Source organism: Podarcis cretensis (genome assembly GCF_951804945.1).
Source record: "Podarcis cretensis genome assembly, chromosome: 10".
In the NCBI taxonomy this organism is placed as follows: domain Eukaryota; kingdom Metazoa; phylum Chordata; class Lepidosauria; order Squamata; family Lacertidae; genus Podarcis; species Podarcis cretensis.
In genome coordinates this window covers 18514122-18540702 of record NC_137179.1, presented here as the reverse complement: position 1 = coordinate 18540702, position 26581 = coordinate 18514122, and the positions used below count along the sequence as shown (strand labels likewise).

Here is a 26581-nt window from a genome sequence, read left to right as displayed (position 1 = left end):
CAAGTCTGCTGTTAATTTTGGACGCCTAATACAAGCTGCTCACATTGGTGTGTAAAGCCCTAAACTCTCTGCGGATCTTAACCCTGGGCAGGTCTGTAGGGGTGGAGATGGTACTTGCTGGGACTGAAATGAGTTGGCTCTAACAAGTTACGCAAGGGAATTCAGAGGAGCACTTTCTTGCTCTGCTACCTAACTTCAAACATGCATTTTATGTGTAACTCGCAGAATCCAAACATTCCTGTTGTGAGAGATTGGCAGGGTGCCTTCTTCATACATCTTGCATTAAATTTGTTTGTGAGGAGGCATTGCTTTGCCTGATGAAAAACCCAATTATTCACACACACCCATTCTTACCTCTGTAATTAAGATGTTGTTTTCTAAAGCACTTTGAAATCTAATTACAAACTACATTCTGTAAATTAATAAATGGATGTAAATGTATGATCTACAAATCGTATTTGCACAATGATAAGGATTTCTTTCCAACCATTTGATAAATCACCAGTTTTGATTTGCTTAATCTGAAGAATCATATAAACTCAGCAAGTTGTAGTTTTGTGTTGGATTTTTAAATAATTTCATGTAATTGGGTCTTTGTTAACTGAATAATCATACACGTTTTCAGTGATGTATTAGTCATAGCTATGCATGTGTGTGGTGCTTGGCTTCTGACCTTGAACAACACATGTCTAAAACTACCCGTAGCATATGTGGGTTGAGGGTTAGGTTTGTTCGTTTTTGTTGGGTGGTTTACCTTAATCCTCTTTGCAGAGGAGCATTCAATTTTGCTATGGCATTGATGCCTGCTTTGCATTATATAAAAACATATACAGTAAATTTCAACTGATTTGAGAAACATTCTAACAACTGGCTGCGAATTGGGTAGCAGTTAAACACAGAAAATTCCCAATGAAAGCAATAGAACCTGTATGCATGTAATGTTGCACAGGGTTTTGCCCATCAGAGATAGTTTTTGTTTTTGTTTTTAACTCTTACTTTACATTTTTACCCACCCTGAAACCTCCCACACAGATATCAGTAAAAGTAAGACAGGCTTAAAATTATTCTAGCCTGAAACAAGTGTGAGAAGAGCCAGGTGTGCCTTCCTCAGAAGGTACATTCCACAAGTTCAATGCCATGGCTGAAACATACACTTCTGATGCTTACTATTAAAACAAAAATTTATATCACTATTTACTTAACAAGAACAAAATAATGTGAGGATGCACAAAGAATATTATAGAACATTGGTTAACACTATATTGAATCTAAAAAATAGACATTATTCCAAGTTATTTACAAAGTTATTGTTTATCTTCCAATTGTTTCTAGACAGTATCAATGCCATTTTCATTAGCCGTGTCACATTCTATAATTTCTTTATGCTTTTAATTTCTTCTTTATTTTCTTTACTCCATTTTTGTTTGAACATCTGGCATTTTCCATATTGATGCAATTTATATTTTTCCTAGTTTTAATATGTGTATTACCAGTTCAGCATCTTCCGTTGCTAGTCCCATTATATAACTTATTAAAAAGGCCAAGTGTTCAAATGGAAATGATATCCATAGTTTCTTTTAGTAATTCTATACAATTATATGATATAACCATCAAAATAATTGTTGGACATGATTATCAAATGTTGGTGCTAAGATGCTACTATTTGACCACATGAATGTCATTCCGTATTAAAGTATTTCTCCATAAGCAATCTTCTTCCTACCGTTGTAAGTCTAAACCATTGCATCCAAATAGCAGTGGTAGCTTTAAATGCATTCAATACGAACTTCCTCTTTGCTGGACTAATGCTATGGTGAACTTTATTACACATAAAAAACTTTGCTCAAAGATTTACTATGGATAACTACTACTACTACTACCTTGATGAGCTAGAAAAATAATACAGAGTCTGCCTTTGTCTAGGAATAGGGGCAGCCAATGTGGTACTTTCCAGATGTTGTTGAAATCCAACTCCTATCAGCTCTAGCCAGCATGGTCAGTGGTCAGGGATGATGGGAGCTGTAGTCAGGCAACATCTGGAGTATACCACAATGGCTACCGGTAGTCTAGTTCTGCCTGAATATTTAAAATGGAGTGCATGTGGTTTTTGTTATTCTGTTGGACTTTATTATAGGACATAGTAAAATATCTGAATGCACTGGCTACACTGATATCTTTGGCTCTAAATTAACATGTCACAGCATGGTCTTTCATTTTTAATAGGGTTTCAAATGGAAGCATTCTTAATGGATAAAGCTATCCAAGAATGAATGTTTATATTGAGTTAACACCCAGTGCTTGTACTAGGATAACAACCAAATGGACAAAGAATGTAATGGCCAACAGGCTTGGAGGAAAAGAGTCATGAACAAATGTGGGCATACAGAAGTGAGCAGCAACCAGTATTTATTCACTCACTCAGCTGTGGATCATATAGAAGCCTATTTTGGCATATTGATATATAAATTAAATCATCATTATCTTTGTGGCAGCATCTCCTCACACACCTTTCTCCACACTTTTCTACTATTGGGTGGGCCTTCTGTTTGCATCATTGCAGTACAACTAATATGGAAATTCCATAGGTCAAGTACAGCATGGTATAAAAAAAACCCTTTAAATAAGCTCCCAATTTTTTATTCATTTAGCTTGCTTTTAACATATATTTCCTATTGAGCTAGTTTTTATAATCTCCTCCCCCCCTCGTCTTCCCATTTTAAAAAATATTTATTTTGTTTTTAGCTAAATTGTTGGCTTTTGATAGCTGTAATGGTTGTATCGCTGGGGTGTGGGGAGGCAGGATTGAGGAATAAAACCTCTCATCTTCTCACCTCCACTTTTTCACTGAACACGTCAGGTCAGATTTTCTCTGCCACTCTATCTTCGTTTATAGTGTTTTTCAAATTGATCAAGTGCTAAAATAGGTTTAGCTTTTGGAGGACCAATATCTATGCTCACCTTTGTGAACTTTCATATTTCCTAAGTAGGTCCAAATGAGCAGGTAGAAAGAACAGTGTCAAGTGGCTGGAGATTGTAACAATTTAAGAGTATGCAAAGTTGATAGGCAGTTTACATGCAAGGGGTGAAGGACGTGGTGTTTAACTGTCAAATGAAAGGCTAAACTGAAGCAAATTTATTTATTTGCATATGTCATTTGCCTTGTAACACAAGCTCTCTTGGCGACAAAGGGCTTTTATTAAGTGTACTAGCAAAATACTACAATGACAATCAGGGTATGTGTGGAAGGCCTACAGAAGGCCCCCAGGGGCCACAGGCCACCCAATGTCAGGAGTGGGTTGGTTTAGCCCCATAGCTGCATAGCCCCAAGTGCAGTGCTCCCCCCCCCCATACGAGCGTTTTAAAAGCGTTCACTCAGGGCCATCATTACGACAAGTGACTTGCTCTGGTGTATGAGATTCCCCACATTGCAATGACACAAAACTACCCTGTTCATTGCCAATTTTCATTCATTGATCACAGCCCGTTTTTGTTACCTCTAAACTACTATTCCTATTTTGTTCATTTTTTGCTTTTTGGGGGTGTGGTGATACCTTGTTAATATCTTGCTACTGTAGCTTTTTGCAGCTGTCATTTTTCAGGGTTCAGCTTCCTCCCCTGGATCTCTAGAACTTAAACATTGGAGGGATGCATTTTTGTCTCTAGAGCACATGCACATGAGCACTAAGGCAGAATGCAGTGCATGGTCTGCCATTTCACACGTTCAGCTGTTCAGTTAGATTTTGAATGGCAATCCCAGTCACAGTGCCTCCCCATCACCATGGCCTAATACTATGGTGAAGTGTGACAGTACAAACTCAGGAAAATAATGATCTGGATTAAAAATGGCCACAATTTTACGGATTAAAGATGTAGGTGTAATCAGTAGGGCTGGAACCCCAGTCTTTATGTCCCTCCTCCCACCTAATCTCCCATGTGCCTCCTCTCATCTAATTACAAGCAAAACAGTAACAACATGAGCCAAAATAAAAGCCAAAATAAGAAATGAGAAGGAGAAGGAGTAAAAATGGAAGGGAAGCTTAGTTACCAGGCAAAATTGTGCGCTATTCATCCATATATTTTGCTGCTTGTCACTAAAGAGGGCTAGGAAATCTTGCCAGGTGTTGCAGACCTTTTCAAGGATACCGTGCTTGACATAGTCCACCCCTTTCTTTTTTTCACATAGTTTTAATAAAAAACACTAACCCTGTTGTGACTTATAAATGAGTGGAATACAGGTTATAGCAGAGTAATTGAATGCAGCATATGAAATAATAGAGCCTTCAACAATACATAAGTGCAAAAAGTTCAAGTGGTGATCTCCAGTAAACATATTTCAAGCATGTCACTATTTTCAGCATTGGAGGGCATAAGTTATGTTTCTTGGTCGCACTACTAGGGTGTGACTGGATGTTGGTAACTGGCTATTATATGTGCATACACAAACCATTCTATTATGTTTATCAGATTTTTTGTTGCTGTTGCAAACTCTGTTCTATTCGTATATATTTAATCTTTGCTCCTCTTTCTCCTAGGTTCCAACTATGCGAGTCCCCGTCCAGCTCATGCCAACATGAATGCCAATGCAGCTGCAGGGCTTGCACCTGAGCATATCGCTACTCCAGGTGCAGCCCTTTCCTGGCAGGCTGCTATCGATGCTGCCAGGCAGGCCAAATTGATGGGTGCAGCCGGCAATGCAACAATATCCACCGCCAGCTCCACACAGAGGAAACGGCAGCAGTATGGGAAACAGAAAAAACAGGGTACCACCACAGCTACACGTCCTCCCCGGGCACTGCTGTGTCTAACACTGAAAAATCCCATCCGGAGGGCATGCATCAGTATTGTTGAATGGAAATATCCTTTTTGATGGAGTGATATGAGTCAGTATGCAAATGTGATTTACAAATGTGACCAAGCATGTGCATTAGGTTGAAGGGAGCACTAGAAGGAACTACATGAGCAACTACATATGGTTGGTCTCCATCTAGATCAGTGGGGGTAGATCTTTTATGACCTTGGTCAATCTTCTGGGGGTTGCATGCTGGTGGTGGGTATGACCCAAAGTGACTGTGACCATCTCACCTAAACATTTGTGCATGCACACACGCACACACACGCACACTAACGGCACACAAGCCCTTCCTCTTCAGCTTATTTCTGCAGATAAGCTGAGTAAGGGGTAAATCACCTCCTCCATCCTCATCAAACGACCATTTTGATGAGGAAGGAATGGCCAATTTACACCCCCCACCAGGGGTATGGACAGAGGGGTTTAAACCCCAGTGGTGTGCCCACTTAGTTTTTTGCCAGGGCCCAAATTGATGGGGTTTTGGTGGGGGGAGATGCATCGGGACCTAGGTCTAGACTCCTAAAGCATAAGGACTCCTACTTATGGCAACATGAAATTGCTGCAGAATGCAGGAACATTCATGGGCCATCCTATGCACAAAATGGATGGTTTTTGGCTGCTGTGTAAATTACATTGATGGATACCAGTAGAGCCATTGTCTATAATCGTTCAACAATTAAATATTGGTTCTAGACCTGAAAAATAAACCCAATTTCAAATGACCAAGTATTCAAGAACCCAAGCCTTTAAAATCCACTTGGATTCCCCCGCCCCCCCATCCAAATTTTCTGATGTAGCCATGGTTTTACCTTGACCTATATTGTTCAGTTGTGCAACTTTTATTTGGCAAAGTACATGTGGAATAGGCTGATAGTAATAGGAAGGTGTAGGTTGCAGTCTGAAGTACATTCACTTGGGAGCGGGGTCCATTACAAGTAGAAGTATTTAAGATTATTACACTAAAACACCATCTTGCAAGTGCAACAAAAGGATTATTGTTAAGTGCCAATCTGGCTACTATTACAGCTGATCTGGTAGCAGGACCTGATGGCATTGATGCTAAGTATTTGGTGGTGGTGGTTTTTTTTTAAAAAAATGCTTGGTCTATGAATCTTGGAATGCATGTTGGAGAAAGTGCCCCCCCCTTCTCTCCTCCCTCCCTTCTCTTGCATGCTGGCATTGGCACTTTGTGGCTTGTGTTAAGACAGACATTTTCATTACATGCAAACTGGGAAACTCTAGTTTGATATCAGATAATAAGCCAGGATGTAATCCACTTTGGACATAACAAGTCAGGAATAAAATGCCAAAGCTGGCACACAAAGCTGGGCTTAAACACACAGATTCTGGCATTGTTCTATCTAATTTGGGCCTGAGATTAAATCTCTGATGCACAGACTGTTCACAATGAAACTTGGAGGAGCAAACAGAAAGATGGATTAAAAAAAACCAAAGTACCATAATCTTAATAAAAATATTATCAAAGTACCATAATCTTATTAGATGCCGTGAAATCAACTTTTGCTTTCAGGATTTTGGGTGGAGATAAAAATGGGTCAAGAAAGTGTTCACAGATATTCTCCATCAACTCATTCCCCCCCCCCCCCCCCGTTTTTCAGGTGATAGTTTTTTAATCCTCTCAAGCAGTTTTATTTGTTATCCTTCCCAACATAGACACTCAAAACCATGACGTATGGCTAATTTGGGATGGGTAGTGGGATGGTGGCGGCAAACCTATATTGGTTACTTCCTTGGCACCTTGCCAACCATAAATCTTTAGGCAGAGCCCACAAGGGGAGGCCTGATATAAAGTATGAAATCAGAGCTGGTTGAACAGATTGATGTGTTGTAAAGTAGGAGGCTGAAAATGACTGAGCAATGTAGTCATCTCTTGAGAGATAATGGTCTTACTGAAAACACATAACAAATAAACAGTTGAAATCCTCTCAATGATTCACCTCAAATACCAGGTTCCTGAGCAGAGCACATACTTATGGCCACTATGGACTTGTTGCTTAAAAACAGCATCTCTTTGGTGAGTCCACCAACTCCACCCTACTGTAATTTATGTAACAACATATTGGCCTAGTTTGTAAATAATGCTAAGCTATGGTTAACATTAACCATAGTTAATGCTAACCATAGTTAACACACGATAATGGAAGCTACTGTGTCTGGCAGACCATAATGTGAACCTTGGCTTGTTGCATTCTTGTCCTCCCCCTGTTAAAGGAAACACAAGCCAGGAATTGCTGTTCTTCACATGCAGCTATGTAGCTTTTGGGCTGTGGCAGCTCTTTAACCATAATTAAGGATAAGGTCTGGGCTTGCACATAAAGTTAAGTAATAGTTAATATTAGCTAAGGTTTAGAAACGAACTACAAACCTTGGTTAATGAGCAGTCTATAACCATAGTTAATAACCAGTGGTTTAGTTTTATGTTCAAACAGGGCTATTCTAATGTTCTTAATGTGTCTTGATAATTCAAAACATTGGTAAGCAACATAGTTTGTGCTAAGGTGCACCTTTTTGGGGGGAAAGGATAACATTTAATGCACAAAACTGGGACTCTTCTGCAGACTAATACATTTTCTACTGAAAGAAGAGAGGAGAGGGGGAAACATGTTGCTATAATTTCGCATACTGAAAATATAGTTTCAGCCTATTTCTGTTGCACACCGAAGAGGATGTGAATGCAAGAAGAGCCCTGCTGGATCAGAACAAAAGGCCCATGAGGTTCCCACATTAGCCAACCAGGTGCTTTTGGGAAGCCCGCAAGCAGGACAATGAGGGACAACAGCTCTCTCCAGCTGTTATTGCCCTATATACCAAGTCTTGGTATAAAACTAATGTGAAACTGCACTAAAAAGCTCCATTAAATAGAGCTTAATATATCTTAATTAATGGTTTTCAAGCCAGGTCATAATGAAACATTTCAGCTGTGCATAACAAATTCTCCTACCTCTGACCATTCACTCTCTTACCTTCCATAATTTGTACTAAAAGGAAACCTACAAAACTTTAAAAGTTGTGCATATGAGAAATTAAAAGAGATTATGAACTCTTGTGTCTTTACAATATCTTATACAGGTCAACATAAAATTGTAAACAGGGCATTACCTGTCAGAAACAACGAGGACAAAATGTGCATCTGTAACCAGATGCTAATTGCTTTCTCTATAGTTGAGAATGACCTACTTTTCAATATTTCAGTCTGATCATGAACTATCCAGCACAAATTAAAACTTGCATGGTCATATGCAAGGAGGGGTCTATTTTTTGTTTCTTATTCTTTGTGGGCAGCAATGCAACAATTGCCTTGGCTGAGCAATAGAGTCCCTTTCTAAGGCTTAATCCATATAGGTAAACGATGGCCTAAAAACACAACAACACGGGGTCAGCTACACATGGAAAGCCTCCATACGCAATGACACTAATTCCCCTCGCAGGGGTGGATGAAGGTGGGTGCGGTGGGTGCAGGTCGCCCTGGGTGTCACCACTGTCCTGCAAAAACCTTACCTTCTACTGACACATAGCATTCTTAGGAAAAGTTTTTGCAGATTGGGTGTCTTCATGTGGTTCCTTTATTTGCCCAATAGAATAATCACAGGGAACAACTTAGGAGGAAATGAGAGTACAGTCCTATTGGACCTCTGTGCTGTCCATCAGCTCAGCAAGAGTGTGGGTGTACTGATATTGATATTAGGGGGAACCAATAATAAATGAGGTTTCAGTCATTTTCTGCCCAACCCAATTAAGGTGAAAAACTGATGATGGGGAATTCACTTTGAGAACAGTTAAGTGGTGAAATGTATTCTGAACAAATACATGCATTTTCAAATAGACACCACTGTTTGGCATATTTCTGGTATGAAAGTATGCAAAATAAGCCACAACTTATTTTAATAATGCCCTTTAACAACCTTGTGTTACACACACACACACACACACCCTCAGAGATTAGAATGAAGAGACGCTGAATGTTAAAAATAATGTTAAAAATAAACTCTTACATAACTTTTAAACCCCTTGTGCTTCTTTGAATACTGCTCTCTTAAATTTCTTTTCAAAAGTTGGCAAAGGAGGGTTGAAAAATGCTGAACCATTGTGTATTAAGATTTGGGAGATATTTTCTTAAATGACAGCAATAATAGGCAGTTTGCAGCTGTATTGCAAATGCAATAAGAAAGAGAGAGAATTTGGTGGGCTGTCTGTCAAATAACAGCACAGCCCGAGAGGGTAAAATAAACTTGAAATTAAATCTAAATAAAGAAAAAAAACTTTTAAGAAATCTCTGTTTACTCTGGCACGCGACTGGCCTACCGTGCTTTTGACATATTAGGAAGAAACTTGGCTGGGAGGGTTGAAAAGCACTTTAAAAGGCGTATGTTTCTTTTCAAAATACAAGGGATTAGGAATGTCTTCATTAAACAGAATTCTTTGAAATCCTTCCCCCTCTTCCAATATAGTGTATGCATGTATATATGTATATATTTTAAAAAATCAACCTTCCTTAACTCCATTCCTCAGACCATTTGAAATTATTATTTTACTGACTATTTTTGCCAATTGTGTGGCCTTAGCTATCTATATCCCCTTTCCAGAAGATGATTCCAATGCTACTAATTCCAATCTGGTAAGTCCTTTACTTTCACCATTATTTGTTGTTACACCTTTTACTACTTACTTATAGGTAGGTTGTTTGAAACTCAGCACAGTGGCTTTTGGGAAGTCCGGAGAAAAAAATCACATGGTCACATCAGATGGCAGCCAAGATGTTTGGATTACATGGCTTTAGGCTGGCACTTGTTTTATCAGGATTACTTCTAGGGGTAAAAATGTGGGCATTATCAGCACTGCATATGGATATCAGTTTCATACCTCTTCCTCCAAAGAATCATGGGAACTGCAGATTGGTGGAATGTTGAACATTCTGCTAGAACAATGGTAGCCAATGTCGTGCCCTCCAGATGCTCTTGGACTGCAGCTCCCATCATCCCCAACTGGCATGGCCAAGGGTCAGGAATGATGAGAGGACACCTCACTGACTACCCAGTGCTAGAAAATCCCATCCCCATTCTCTCCAGTTACAATTCCCAGGCTTTCCTGATAAGAAGGAATGGTAGTTAAACTGGTTTAAGTCTGTAGTGCAGATAATGCCTTGAGTTTTTTGAATTTATGGTTATGACTTTTTGCTGTTGGCTTTTTTTTCCTTTTGTTAACAAAATGCCAGAGTATAGTGTGAAAGTGCTGTCTGTCTGTCTGTCTGTCTGTCTGTCTATATATATCTTAGTAGGTGTTAATTGTTTCATTCCTGAGCTTTTTCTGCTGTGTCTGTTTTATGAAGGGATATTATTTAATTGATCAAGCCTTCCTTTCGGGTGATGAACAGTTTCAGGGCTATGTTCTAGGGCACCTTGGCAGGTGTTCTCATTATAAATTTGCCCTTTGAAAGATGGTGACTTTTTTCTATTCTTGCCTGGAATGATTAGTGTTTCTACTAAACGTAAATGGCAATGCCTGTGTTTCAGCATAAGCTTGTCTGGTGCTGGGGTGTGGGGCAGGGGGGAGAAAGGGAAATGTGTTTATATTTGGCTTAGCATGAAGTCATAGCAAATATATGAAAGAAACAAAACTTAGTGTTGGACAAATGGAATGCAATCCATAACAACAGGACAAGCTATTTCCCCTGTTCTTTCCTGAGAGGTTGACTGAGCTCAGAACTCCCAGAGCTGTGAATGGGAAAGCCTGAAAGCCTGAGTCTACATTCATTCCAGTATTCAGAACTAACCAATGGAGTTTTTTGAAAGACCAGAATGTGGCTATTCTTTTACTTGCCCCCAAAGGAGAATCACTGGCATGAAAGGTGGGGTGGGGGTGGAATGAAAACTTGCAGAGGGATGGAGCTGGAAAAATAATAATTGCCTTTCCAAAACAGAGACAGATGAGCATGTATAACCATTCTTCAGGCCTTGGCCACCATGATGAAGTATTTTCATGAAGCAGCTTTGAGTGTGTGGAAGGAAAAACAAAGGCTTTGGAATGCATCTTTGGAGGAATTATTGCCTAGCAAGTTGTAAGCTTTTCTTTGTTGCTTTGCAGTTTGATAGAGAGAAAATGGGGGCTGGTTTAGAATCCTGTTTAAAGATTTGAAGGGTTTTACCGTCAGGTGAAGCATGTCCAGGAAAGATGTTAGTGAACTGGTGCATCTGACATGTTGCTGTTTTCCACCTACAAAAGTGAAAGGCTGGAACTGAGGTATAGGCTATTTAGAAGTGATGTTGGTGTAGCTATTTGCTCCTGACAATAAACCCAGTATTAAACACACACATACAGCACAATGTTATAGAAATCAGATTCCTCCAGGCAAGTACTAAAGAAAAACAATAATCTGTTGAATTGGTGGTGCATGACTTTTGTGTATTTTGATTTCTGTACCAATATTTAGGTTGGATATGCAGATAATTCATAACTGACAAAATATATTTGTACCTAGACTGCATATGCAGATAGCTGGTAGCAACACATTTTTATGCTGATAGGTTTGTCATGGGCAATACAGTAATTTATCTCACTAAAAGTTGGTAGTTGTGGGTACGTTAATGTACATGGTGCTATTTAGAGTATGATAAGCAAAAGCACAAGTCCCTGCCCCAAGAAGCTTACAGTGTAATTTCAACAAAGACAACAGAGGGAGTCAGAGGGAGAAAAAGCAGACTGAGTTAAATGTAACAGGGGAACATGCCTTTTGTCAGGCAGTAATGCATTTGATACTGACTTAAATTTCCAAGGGATTAAAATATTTTTCCAGCCCTGACAAATGGTCTGTCTGTCTGTCTGTGTGGAATTGCATTGACTTATTCATTCTTAAGATTTGTACACTTGTCAAAGTTTTGTGGCATCCATCCTGTTATAATTTAGCCTTGCCCTCAGATCTGTTGCCTTGTTATAGCAGAGAGAGGCTGCAGTTGCTTTCTACTAGAGCTCTAGTTAGCTGAGTATCAAAGTGATTAGTTTGTTTTTGGAAAACACTGGATGAAACGGTGGGTTGAGATAGAAAAGGCTGCTTCAGAAAACAGCACATCCTGCAGAGATGGAAATCGGATGCACTTAGAAAAGAGAGCCATTTTATTGGAGAAAATTGCCTCCAGCCATTACGAAATGCAGCAAGTTGTGCTTGCTACAACAACCAAGGGGCAAAATAGTATGGCTCCAATCCAGATCTGTAGATTTATGCATGTAAGGGGACTTTTTCATTTCTCTTCTAAACAGCAGCAACCCTGTTTTGTGTCTCACAGTATCACAAGTGCTTTTTAAGGGGTTGCTTGCAGTACAGGGCAGAAAAGAATGGGAAAAACCTGTTGTGCACTGGTAAGCCAAACAGAAACTAGCTTAGCATGTTATCTGAACCCGGACTCATGATTAAGTTCTCTTCTTACTTACCACAAGCCAGGTTTTTCTTGGCAGTCAGAGATGAGTTCAGGATCACAGACAAACCACAGTTAAGCAAAACAAACTATGCCTTCATTTTTCATGCAAAACAGGCCTATGACACTAACAGAGCTACCACTGCATCAGAATAACAATGCAGTTTTTTTAAAAATCAGATTTTTAAGGTATGAGTGCTCCCGCATTTCTATCCAAAGAACAATCTTTCCAGATGAAGAAGTTTCTTGTGCAGTTCACTTCCCTGCCTTTGAAAGCAGTGCTCTTAAATTTGTAAAGCTCCTCAGCAAGGCATTCTTCCCCTATCATCTACAATCCTTTACTGTGGGTCATTTGGTATAACTCAGAGAGAGTCTTGTAGAAGGACTCAGAACCATCCCCTGTTTGAAGATGCTCTTTAGCTAAGTCCTAATTAGCATGAATCATTTCTTGTCTTGATATCTTCTATAGCCAGTTGGGTGGGTGGTGGGTTGTTGGGGGTTTTTTGAGAAGAGGGAGAGGAAGGTGGAGTTGGTCCAGCTCTGGAAAACCAGGTTTGTCCAGCTGCTCAGGGGAAGCTTTCACTTGGGTAACAATAACAAGTCTGGCTTCACATTCACTTTGTAATTTAATTCTGAAAGGAGGAAAAAGGAGTTGCCATAGCAACTTCTACCGTCCTGATTTCCAGAGACATGGAGAACCTTCTTCAAGAAGCGCATTATCCAATATATGATGTGTAATGCTTTTTTTCTTTTCTTTTAAGGTTTGAAGGAGAAAAATATGTGTTTATAAGCTGATAACATGCCTCTTGGATTCTGAAACTCAGCCAGCAGAATGTGGAATAAAAAATTGTGCAGGATTTTAAAATAATGAGAGCCACTGTAGGGTAATATTGCAGAGCCAGTGTGGTATAGCAAGGGTACAGACTTAGAACTTGGGAGACATGGGTTTAATCCTCTGTTTAGCTATGGCCTATGGCTGGTCACTATCTCTTAGCCTTCAGCCAAAAAGATCAAGCGGCTGAAGCAAAATGGTACCCGCTGGTTATTGCTAAGAATTTATTTGCACAGAAAGCTGCTGTTAAAATGAGTCAGATCTTTGGTCCATGTAGCTCAGTACACTGGCTGGAAGCAGCTCTCCTGAATTTCTGAAAAGGATATTTCCCTGACATTACTGCAGATCCTGAGGATTGAATCTGGCCTGAAGATACATTCCATGTGCTCTGTCACTGAGCTTCAGCTCCACTGAATCGGGCACATCAGCCAAAACATTTCCTCTAGTACTAACTTGGAAATCAAGAATTGTTTATCCATTGCCTCAATTTCAGCTGTGTTTCTTAAAACACTTACAGGAGTCTCAGTGCCATAAGTGAAATTACTCTGAAGCAACTTATTTATGGCTTATGGCCTTTGATGGCAATCATGCTGTCCTGCAAGGTTATCCATTAACTTCAGTAAGGGCAAGGTCAATCCCTTCTTGTCCTTTTGTAACAGAAATTTGAAAGCAGCCGTTTCTGCCGTCTTTATATCTGTTTCATCCCCACTAAAAACCTATTATGCACACAAATGGAAGGGGATTTTATTAAACACAGAGCCATTTTGGAACTAATGAACTCCACTGAGGCTCTGGCGAAATTGCAGAAATGAAGAAAGCTTGCACACATGTGTGTGACCTTGTACAAAGAACAGTGATGCACATTCTCTTGATGTAGCTGGGAAAATTGGAGCTAGTTTGAAGGGAATTGAAGCCAGCCTTGCAAGAGAGGGCCATAATTGATATGGAGTCTTTCTACTTGTTTTCCCTGCAATTATGTGTTAAAAACAGAGATAATGTGCCTCCACAATAATGGAACTATAGCAGCCTAAGATAGGAAGTTGAGAGGGAAATGCTTCTGTCTCGTCTGAGTGACATTCACAAAACGGCTTGAGCCTGGTCAGTGTCACACCATGTTGATAACATAATGAGGTTAGGACACATCTTGAAGCATACTGTTAGGTTGATTGTTTATGCCTTTTGAGGCAGGAGGGAAATTCCTACTGCTGTTTGAATAGCTCGACCTTCCTTTCCTTGCCGTAGCAATAGCAGAAAAACCATCTGTTTGCAAAACTTGAATTTAAAATGTCATATTCTGCATTCACATTAGTACATCTTTACAGGTGGATGAGAGTTACTTCTTTTCATTCATTCTCTGAAAATTGAACTGTGCTTTCTGAAGCAAGGAAGATGGAATTGTTATGTCTCTGTGAAAGACTGTGCTTACTTGCTTCCCATCTCTGGATGCCTATGAGAAAGAGAGCATAACTGTCTGTCTGGCTTGGTAATTAGTGATGAGTTTTGTGGCCAGCTGAAAAGGTGCCTGGTCCACACTGGCAACGAAGGAGTGGATTTTGGTGTTACGTTAGTGCTGTAGATTAATATATAACAAAATCTATGAACTGGCAAAGACATGGCATTTAATTCAGAATTTATAACAAACATGATTACATTACATCTTACTCAGCATTTTCATCATCTTAACTCCCCCCCACCTGCCCTATTTTTTTGCAAACTGCTTTATCTATGTTACAAGCCAAACATAGATGTAGAGGATTTAATGGTGATGAGTTATTCAGAGGGACTTTAGTGGCTCTTTAATGTAGTCTTAAAGCCTAAATAATTATAGTAAACCAACAATTATGCCACCTGCATATATTAACAAGGACTGAGGAATTGGTTCAGCAAAGTGAATATCTCAGCCATTGGCCACTTGGGAATAGAAAGGTTGTTTTAAAAATATATTATAATAAATATACCCTGAGAGGGTCTGGGAAAGAACTAGGCACTGTGAACTTCTGGAAGTTGATCTGGTCCTGCAGTCTTGGGATATATATGCATTGCCTTAATTTCACATGATCTGGCACTCTTTGATAGCGTGACAGAGCACTGCCCTCCATCTTGTTACTGGTCCTGGTTTGCTTTCTCTCTTCTGGGTGTTGTCTGCTATTATTGATTAAAACAGCAAGAACAGTACAGTGCCATTTTTAAAACATAATTCTGTCAAAGGCTGCAATTGTGGAAGCTTTTATTATCCTTCATCTCTTTCCCACATGCTCCTCCTCATTGGTAAAATCAAGACACATTCCCAGAAAGTAAAGAGAATGATATTTAAAATAAAAAATAAAAAATGGTGGTGGGATATTCCAGAAAGGTACAAATGGAAAACATACTTGGATGTAAAGACAACATAATCCATAATATGGTTTGTCCTGTCATTACCTTTCAGGATGGAAAGGTAAGGATGGGACAACCAGTTTGTGGGTTATCCTATCCTCATATCCACATGTTTTCCATACCTGAGCAATTGAAAGGCTTAGTGTTATGTGAATGCCTATCACCATATGCTCAAAAAATGCATTTGATAGTGCATATAAAGTCAACCCAGGAATTAACAGGAGTAGAAGCAAGTAGATAGAAAAGTGACATTGCATTCTTGACCTCAGAGCTTCTTTCTGTGTTGAAGTATAGAGTAAGAATGTTCCACTAGTAGGCAACTTCTTTTCTGCCCAGCCTTGACTTGAGAATCTGAATGATGCTATAAGGGACATCTAGCAACCAATATATCTGGAACATCTAGCAACCAATATAGTGTATTTTTAGGACCAACCCTACATTTGTAAGTTGTTTCATATTGCTTTTCACATTTTATTTTAAATTGTTGTATCTATGTGTCAGGGGTTTCTAGAATTTTAATTTATGTACATGTACATGTACATGCTGAGCCTATCCAACTTTGGACTCTGATGCATTACAACCTGACCCCACACAGCAGGTATACAACTCAAATGTGGTATCTGGGTCACTTCTTGTGGCTGCTGAACTTAATGCTTCTGATTGTAGCTTTCTGTTCCCTCCAACTGCGATGTCAACACCTTTTGCCACATGGACTATATTTGGCATTTGCAAGGTCCAGATGCCTGATTCCTACTGTGTGCGTTTTCCAACTACAGCAGTTCTGTGATTCCCCAGTTAGTTGTGTTGGCACCTCTGCAGCTGCTTTTTGATCTGCCTTGTTAAACTTGCACTGATGGAAAACGTTGGGATTTTGGAAGATTTCCTGCCTGGCTGCCACTAGCTTAGTGGCTGCAAGGCTTGCATGCAGGAGGGTGGAGGGAGCTGAAGTGGAGACCATCTGTGTGTGATAGTCTTTATCTGATGTGCCAAAATTGCAATCCTGATTTTTTTTAACTGTTACTTTGCCTAATGAAAGCTTGGCGGGTTTGTAGTTACAACACTTTCAGACCTGATACAATGAGAGGTGCATTTCAACTTAGCTCTTGTAGTCACATTATAAGATCTTAAGTCATTTTATTTATAGGATTAAATATTACATGTTGGATTTTTCAGCTGTTATGATAATAAGCAATAAGTCATTGCAATTTATCGGGAATGAATCATGTTGTTCAAAACGACTTATAAAAGCTGCAACCATTTGTTACTTGACACCATTCTGCCCCCAATTACCTTTATGTTATATTTTATTTTTCTTATATGTTTTTTGTCTTTTTCTATTTCTGTCTTTGTACATTTCAGCCTGCAGACACATTGGTCTGTACCCTGCATGTTTGCAGGGCACAGATAGTCTCTGTCCATGCAATGTGTGGTTTAGTATACTGTGGACAGGCATACTAGACAATGTATAGGCTTTGTGCACAAAATGCAATCAATGTATAGTGTTTGAATAAGCATAAAACATGATCGTGGTATTCTCCACAAGACCACAACCCTCAGGATGTTCTCAGCCCTCTCCTACACCAGTGCGCAGGGCTTGGACCCAACTCACGGTGCTGGCCCACCCATGAGGTAAGATGAGTCGACCACTTGAGGCACGATTTTCCACAGGGGCAGCAGATCCTGCCTCCAAGGAATGCATCATCCATTGCTACCATGGTGGGGGCTGCCCTCTACATCCTGGGCTCTGCATCCACCTGGCATGATTCAGAGCAGGCTGGTTTTACCCCTGCGATGACCTTTAATTTACACTTCAACTGTCTAATGAGGCTCATTTGATTTCCCCTCCCTTGTTCCTGATTTGGACCTTTATTCCTCCCTTGTTCCTGATGTAGAACTTCACTCACCCCTTCTTTCCCAGCAGGGAGAGGGGCATTTTGAGGTTCGCCTCAGGTGCTAAAATGTTTTGGGTCACCCCTGCCAACTCATCATAAAGGAGCATAGTCTTTTCTTCCCTCCTCAGTCTTACAAACCATCTTTTGAGATTTCATTCTACTTTCCTTCATCTTTTTTCCTTCTCTGTACCACTGTTGCTTATAAAGCAGAAACACGCTTGCTTTTGTACATTTGAGCATGATGTCATACCAGCCGGCATGGGCATAGAGGCAAATTGCCTCAGTGTCCCTTCCAGCTTCATCACAATAATAATATATATTTTATATCACTGCACCACTAACATTTAAAATATGTCAAAGAACATTCAGTGAACATAAAGCTTACCAAAGGCTTGTGAATATTCCCAAGTAGCCTTAAAGTCTTAGTTTCTCTCCTCACACCATACACCTTTTATACTCAAAAGGCCAGAAACTGGCATTCAGTTCTGGCAGTTTTTGCTCCCATATGAAGTATCCAAAGGGTGGGGCATAACAAATGAAAGCAGGCATCTCTTTCCCCCCTTTTTATAATGACCTCTTATGTGCGTAGTCACCAGGACTGGAAGAAAATATTGAGTGGACATGTGAAAAAAATCCTAGAAAATGCTCTACGAAAAAGGAAACTCAGTGGATAAATTCTGTTTTTATGCTTACAGTTTAAAACTGTAGTTGTCTGACTAAAAATTGGTCCTAGTCTCATGGCAAGTTCAATGTACATTATAACTGCTACATGACCAGGCAATCATCTGATTGCTCTACTGCATTGCCAGATTGATTTTCAGCCCACAATGAAGTGTTGTACACAAGGTCTGAAAATCAATTTTGATGTATAGTATACAAAACAGGCAACTGCTTGGTTGTGATGCAGTTCATATTGAATTCAGTGCATAAGACTAGTGCAGTTTTCAGGCTTGTGAATAGATCTTCTTACTCAGGAATTTATTTATTTTTTACATAGAATGGCTGGTGAGCTAAAGGCTACAGAGTTGGAAAGGAATAGTTACAGACCTGTCCAGCAGTATCCACACTGTAGGACTGAGGGGTTTGGGTTATTTTGGCATAGTGTGAGAGGAAACAGAGAAGAAAAAAAGCAATGGAGGCTACTCCATTATGGTGAGTGGAACACTGCCTCTCCAATCTCAGACTGCCCTCAGCCAGACTCCACCTGCCTCCAACCAGTCAAAAGAGTGGCAGTGGTTGTCAGATTCCTCTTCCTTGATCTCAGTGTCACCCTTATAGAACTCAGTGGGGAGAAGGGTGGGAACAAAATTAGAATTAGTTGACTCTGGTTTCATTTACTTGAATTCCCTGCCTTCCATTTTTCCAGTCCCAATGGGCATCAACTACCACTGGGAGCAAGTACTTGGTGATGGCCTAGTTGGGGTATTCCTTGGTTATCAGTCTTCATTGCAGCTCAGTGGGTAAAATACTCTTAAGATGCATACCCAAGTTCACCAGATGGATTAATTCGTTCTGCTAGCACATTTGCTAAGCAAAGCAGGGTCTGGTATGGTTTCAAATTGGATGGGGGAACCGTGTGTTGAGATTCCTGCATGGCAGGGGGTTGGACTAGATGACTCTCGGGGTTCCTCCCAACTGTACAATTCTATGTTTCTATAATACCCTTCACCAACTTTGCTGTGCTCGCAAAGCTTAGCACTTCCACCTTCTTCCAATGAACATTTATGGCTGAAGTGGGGATCCTAATCTTCATTACGATCATAAAGAAAGGAAGTAGTTTTTCTGAATTCAGTAACACTGAGTAGAATTATAAGGTTTTGAGTATAGGACTTGGAAAAGTGGCACATCCTACCCTCTCAAACCCACCATGGGGTAGTTATATCCCCAGTTCTTTGAGAAAAATGTATTTCCTTATGGATAAAGGTAAAGGTAACCCTGATCATTAGGTCCAGTCGTGGACGACTCTGGGGTTGCACGCTCATCTCGCTCTATAAGCCGAGGGAGCTGGCGTATGTCCACAGACAGCTTCTGGGTCTTGTGGCCAGCATGACTAAGCCGCTTCTGAACCAGAGCAGCACATGGAAATGCCGTTTACCTTCCCGCTGGAGCGGTACCTATTTATCTACTTGCACTTTACGTGCTTTTGAACTGCTAGGTGGGCAGGAGCTGGGACCGAACAACAGGAGCTCACCCCCTTGTGGGGATTCAAACTGCCGACCTTCTGATCGGCAAGCCTCAGGCTCTGTGGTTTAGACCACAGCACCACCCATGTCCCTTCCTTATGGATACCTTATTCTAAAAAGCAGCTCTTGACCTCATCATAGCTACAGCCTAGGAAAGCAATCCTGTTTTAAGAAAGCAGCAAGTCATGCTCAACCATTCTAGGAGATGCCAGGGATTGAATCTGGAACCTTTTGCACGCACAGAATATGCTCAGCGTTGAGTGACACTTGTTCCTTAATTCAAACAACTGATTTGTAAAATATCAAGTACCTTATTAACGGCATATGTTAAAGATTGAACCTTGGAACAAAATACAATAGTTTATGGTAGAATATCCTTTGACAGCTGTGGAAATACAGCAGCAGTTGCACTAGGGTAAATTCACTGTGCACTGACAATTCCTTTTAGAAATGTTTACCTTTTACTTTTGGATGAAAATGTAGCCTTGAAAAGGGATACCACAGAGCTATTGAAGCCACTTGCATGGAAGGAGTGTTTGCCGTTTGCATTCAGGCTGCCATGGCTGAAAAGCAACCCATGTTTCTTTATCTGCTCTATTCATATTATTACAAGCCCTTCTTGGAACCAGGTGGAGATGACATTGTCAGGTCGTGGTGTGAATTTGGAAGAGCATGTTTCAGTCAGTGGGTGGGTTTTATTGTGGCTGATCCCCTACCAATCCCCCACCAGCACTCAAACCTGAGCTAACATGGTTGTCTGACCATGACCATTATTGTGTGCGGGATGCAAAGAGGGGTTTTGTTGAACAAATTCTTGTAGTACCATGAAACCCATTCTTAAAGGAATAACCATTCCAGGAATGGATAATAAATCAATGGGTCTTTCCAGTGCTAGATGCTTTAAATCATATTACCACCCACCCACAATATGCACATTAATGTTCTCATTGTGCGTAGATTGGTATATTTGTTTATTAGCATTAATTTAATATATTGATCACCTATTTACAGGGGAAACCTCTATACTCAAATAGGGGACGTGATTGATGGGTGGTATGGAAATGCCTAAATAAATGAATAAATCCACAATAACAAATGTATGCAAAGAAAATAGAAAAACAGATGCAAGATTTAAACCGTTGCATAACATGAGCAAATCAGCAAGCAGCAACAGCAATAAAAGAATAAAATAATCCAGATGGTAGGAAAACTTGAAGAAAAACAATAGGAGAATTGAGATCTTCCTTTCCTGACTTCCTTGGGCAAGCAAAGTCTGCCACCACAAAAAACCTATGTATAGTTATTTAACCTTTCCCACATGCTCTGAGTAGATTACAGCAATTACATCCAAAAGAAAGATGATTGGTGGATTTTATTGTGGCTGATTAGTGTCACCGAAAGGACCATAATCTAATCAACATAATGAGTGATATTCAGCATTAGTCATACTCATTGTAGATCTGTTGAAGTCAATAGACTTAAGTTCATCGGTTTTAATGGATTTACTTTGAGTATGAATGTTGGCTATCCCCTACAGAATATAAAAAACTTGGGGAAACATAAAATGAGAAAAAAAATGTGTGAAGAAGTACTGTTTTTGTCCTTAATTTTATTTATTATTACATTTATATCCTCAAAGGAGCTTAAGGTATTATACACAATTTCCTCCTCCCTGTTTTGTCCTCGCAACAACCCTGTTGGAGTACACTGGGGTGAGAGACCATGACTGGCCCAAAGTCTCCCAATAAGCACCATGGCTGTGTAGGGACCCTGCTCTCCAAAGTCCTAATCCATCACTTGAAGTCTAAACCACACTGGTTCTAAATGCAGTCATCTAAATATGGTCAAATCCAGAATGTTTCTGTTTCCCATGGATGCATGAATTTCCACGTACACAGAAAACTGAAGTGTGAGGGAGGCAAACTTTTTAGCCTAGTTGGAGCTGAGTGATGTGTGACTGTTGATTGTAATATCTCAACTCCAGATCTCTGAGTCTAAAAATTCTTGGGATGTTGTCTTGTTTGCTGCCATTGGTCAGAAAATGACTCCTGTGAGTCACACACACACAGAGTAAAAGTATTTTGAGGCAATCTAATCTCTTTCCTTCCATCACCAGACCACAGATCCAAGGTAGACGGATAAATTCTAGCTCAGGAAAGCACCACTTGTCACAAAGTGAGTCTGAAAGCTGGGCTAGATGCCAGGAACTCAGGGACAGTTTTTGCATTGAGGGCTGCCTCAAGATTTATGCTTGTCTTTTGCTTTCATCTTAATGAGTGCCAAGAAATAAAAATGGAAAACAAAAATGAAGTGAAATATCCTTATAGGGACATTTGAGTTAAAAAAAAAAATCTATTCACCATATATATATATTCTCCATGGTAAGAATAAACAAATAAGGGATTCTAGCCTTTTCTCAATACTATGTCCCTGTATGCAAGAAAGATAGCTAAGATAGCTAAATTGGTGAAACAATTTATTTATATCCTGCCCTCCTGTTAAGGAGTCCAGGAAAATATTTCAGCCTAACAGTAGCCCTATGAAGTAGTGACTTGCCCACAGCCACCCCTTGAGTTTCATGGTTGAGTAAGGATATATGTGCCTACACTGGCTTTCTTTTAAAAGGCTAGATAAATGCTCTCACTCAGGAAAAGTCCAACAAGGGAGCGATCAGCCTCTCTAAAGCATTAAAAATATATGAAACTAAGATATTTTAAAATGGACCAGGGGAGACATGTGCATGGTCAGTTCGTCATCACCATTTATCTCAGTCACAGTCAGTATCCAACAGCTGCCTGTGACCACTTGTACAAAACACTTTCCATGTAAAGAAAAACCCATCAGTAAAGGCTATGGTGTCTTGGAGATGAATGCTAATTTATCAAATGCACAGTGCTTGGAATGCTTGGAAAATGCAACTCTTGCAATGGAAGTGCCATCTTGCAGGAAACATGGGTTACCGGTAGCAAATAAGGAGTAGTAACAAACCTAAATGTGGCTTACCTGTAGCAAATATTTTGCAACAAACAAAAACTACAGCTCCAGTCGTAAGGGAAAACATTTAATATTTTAGAGATACCCTGAGCATAACATTACCCATGAGAATATAACATAACAGCAATGTCTCAGAATTTATCTGAGGAAACATGTTACAGTATATTCCTTTAAAATGTTTTTATTTTAAAACACAGTTAATTCTAAATGGAGATAGATGCTGTGATGGAATACCCTTAATTCATGTCTAAGAAGAATGCCTGTTCTTTTCAGAGTTCCCATCCAGCACTTGCCACTTGCCACTTGAAAGGTCAGACCTCCCGAGTGTTTAGAGTTTAGTTGGCTCCAGTCTATCTTGGGAGATGTTCAAGTCCTTTTCATATACATGCACAGTAGTGGTCCCTAGCCTGCACAAATATGTAATGAGTCGCTTCAAAATAAAATGCATTGAGCAGGGCCAGCTCCAGGTTTCTGGGGACCCTTGGGAACAGGGTATCAGGCCCCTCATTTTCCTTCTCAAGTGACAACCCTTCCTCCTGGCCTCATATAGTTAAACTAAAACAAATGTTACTATTTCCTTCATTGGCTTTTCACCCTCTCTCTGTGATCCTAGACATAGCCTATGTTCTGTATGACCTTATAGGGATTTGCAGGGGTAAAGCAGACATTAGGAATATAGGAATCAGGAACATAGGAAGTTGTCTTATGTAGCGTCAGGCATGAGGTCCATCTAGCTCAGTATTGACCATACAGGCTAGCAGCAACTCTCTATGGTTTCAGGTAGGAGTCTTTTCCTGCTCTCCTACCTGAAGATGTTAGGAATTAAACTTGAGGTCTTCTGCCTGCAAAGCAGATTCTCTATAACTGAGTTACATATAGAATTGCACTGCCAGAGGTAGAATGTAAGAAACATAGAACTTAGAGGTAAACAGAGCATGTCCAATGGCAGAGTATCAGCTTTGCATGGAAAAGGTCACAAGCCAATCCCTGGCTTTTCCAAGTAGAACTGGGAATATTTTGTGTTTCAAACCCTGGAGAGCTCCTGTCAGTCAGTGTAGACAGTGCTGACCTAGATCAGGCATGTCCAACAGGTAGATCATGATCTATTGATAGATCGTGGGGTATTCCTGGTAGATCCTGGTAGATCTTTGGGGGACGACGACAACTGTGGCTTCCTAAAAAAAGCTGATCACTGCCAGTTTTTTAATACTGTGAGTAGATCACAGTCTGTTAGAAGTTAGACGTCCATGACCTAGATGAATCAAAAGTATGACTGTGTAAGAAGTACCCATTTGCTACTGTAAAAGGTGCACCCACTGAATACCTATTTAAGCTGTAATTATCACTAACTGTATTATCTGTATCTCATTGCCATTCAACTACTACTTTAAAATTTTCTCCTTTATATACCCTTTTTAAAAAAGCCAGATCATTATGTCATGCATCTTCTGATCTTCACACATTTTAAAGCAATTTGTTGTGAAAAACCTTATCTTAATTTGAGGTGGGTGGGGGAAAACCAGTATACAAAAGAAGAACTGTACTAAGATTGAACTCTGCTAAGATGCTTTCTAAACACTCCTCAAAAGAGGAGGGGAGTAGATAACCTAAGCAGTGGTTTTAGAAACAGCAAGGTTTTTCTTTCTTCCTACCTGTTCTCTCTCTTGCCTTCTCACTCCTGCACTCTTCACAATATACACATAGACACATTTGTCCACAGATTAATTTTTCCATCCAGGTCTTCTGGAAGTGTAATACTGAAGAGTAAGGACAGCAGGGATAGGGTTTTAAGCCCTTTTCAGCATCTTTTCCAGCTGTGCAATATCCTTTCAATGATGCAGTGACTAGAACTGTACACAGTATTCCCCCTTTTCAGAGCTGCCCCATACTGGTCAACATCTTCATCAAGTTATCCACTATGACCCCAAGGTCTTATTCCTGGTCACTCACTACCACTTCAGACCCCAGTAGCATATACTGTATATGTATATAAGTAAGGATCTTTTGCCCCAATGTGTATCACTTTATACTGAACCAGAATTTTTTTGCTTAATGCTCATTCACCTAGTTTGGAGAGATCCTTTTGGAGCTCCTCACAATCCATCCACCCTGAGCAACCTGGCATCATCACTTGGTCACTTCACTGCTCACCCTTAAGTCCTGGTCATTTATGACCAAGTTTAAACACAGGACTAGGGTGCTGCTGTAATTCAGAGTCGACAGCAAAAGGCAGTTTCATATTGAATTCTGCCAAATCCTTCTCATTTGGAACAGATCTCTAGCTCAAGAATATAGAAAACATATTGAAATGGAGATGGGGAGTTTCTAGTATACTTTCTGGGGGTGGGGATGCAGGGTGAAGATTGCATAGTTTCAGAAACACACTGACAAAAAGCAGACCTTTGCAAGCATGGCAGGAACAGCCAGTCAAGAGACCCTGTTTTAAAGGGAGCAAACCTCCCCCCCCCCCACTCCAAGTCAGCAAAAAGTTTATTGGGAATGAAAAGTGAAGCAACAAAACAAACAAATCACTGCTTTGCTGTTGAGGCTATTTCACTTTAGAGAGACAGGATTGTGACCAGAAACTCCTTAACTTATCAGCCAGTACAAGAGTCAGCGTCAGAATCCCTAGCTGCTACAAAGTTAGAGGCTTAAGGGCCAAAAATTAGATACTGATGTGCCACCCCAGCCCCTTTAAACTGCTTGGCTGCTTTCAAGTGTCCCTTCCTCATTCGACTTCCTTCCAGATTATAGTGATGACTAATGAAAACTTTCAAATTATTTTAACTATCCCCCCCCAAAAGTCAGAATCTTTTATTTTTATTTTATTTTTTAAAGATAACAGTGTTGTCTGTCTGCAGTGACTTTAGAGAGAAAATGTTCCAGGCTTGGAAGCCAAGGAAAGAGAATGTCTCTGGAAGCTAAGTGAATCTTTGCTGGCATAGAACTGAAGTCTGATGCTGAATCTCAAAACTGGAAAAATGCTTTGTGCATTGCATTTTGGGGATGCATCAAAAAGTTATTCAGGATCAGAGCTCAATGACCTAGTCAAAAGATTACGGGTGACTCCAGATGGCAGCTTCCCACACTTCTGGTTGCATAATGTAATGTTATACTCAAAGGAAAGGAAGCAAACCTCACATGCAAAAGGTCTGGTGTGGTTGACCGGATTTTGATCCTATCAACGCCTGTCATTTTGACTCTATCACTTATGGTGACCCCACTAATTCTTTAGTCTATCATTTCAGATACACAAAACATATAAGGTTCTTGTTATTCTAAAGTTTTGTGGGTTTATTTTATTTTTTACAGCGGAGAGCATCCTAAATGTACTCCTGCAAGGAATGTGTTCGTAAAACCCACTTGAAATCAAGAGCGCTGACCACCAGTAAAACACACACTCCATGCGATTATCGCCACTCTAATCACTAGCTCCCATAAACTTGTAGAACCTAGCATAGCGGAAAGAGCTACTGTTGTACCGAAACACTAATGATATTTTCTCAAGGTGAAGTGCATCCTTAATCAAGTTCTTGCTAATGCACTTTCTGTTTCCTCACCTGCATTGCCAAAAGGGTTTCAGGTGTGCTGAATCAAAGTGCTTGGAATACAAAAGACAAAGCCCAAATGCATGAATATTCCACATTTGGAAGTGCACTGAATGAGGATCTGGAATGATAACTTCCTGTGGTCATGTATGTGTGTTTTCTCACAGAAGTGGGAGCACAAGAAACAGTTCCAGAAACTTAATAATGAGGCATGGGAGAATCTTGATCAAGCATCACTTCTCCTGACTTCATTCAGCATGTAGCTGCTGGTGACTGGTCTCACTTCTGTCTGTAGCACAGACTGGCAAAGGATCTAGAAGGACATGAAAACATTGGCCCAATACAAATAGTGAAAGCTAAATAATTCTTTTCTTTTTTAAAAAAAGATCTGCTCAGAAATGACCTAATATGGTTTCAGAATACTCTTGCTGATTATTGCAATTTCTTCAGGAATGTTCACCCTTTAGATTTAAAACTGAC

The 26581-nt window shown here is 40.1% G+C and overlaps 1 protein-coding gene across 1 annotated transcript in view; it reads left to right on the top strand.

The window, feature by feature from the left end:
- Positions 1-26581, top strand: part of CACNA1C (calcium voltage-gated channel subunit alpha1 C) — a gene marked incomplete at its 5' end in the record, with an annotated part of 458067 nt that overhangs the window by 42918 nt on the left and 388568 nt on the right. Inside the window, 2 exons of the mRNA XM_079992108.1 lie at positions 4533-4855; positions 9381-9485. Coding sequence (XP_079848234.1) covers positions 4533-4855; positions 9381-9485 — 428 coding nt within the window. The remainder of the gene's footprint in view (positions 1-4532; positions 4856-9380; positions 9486-26581) is intronic.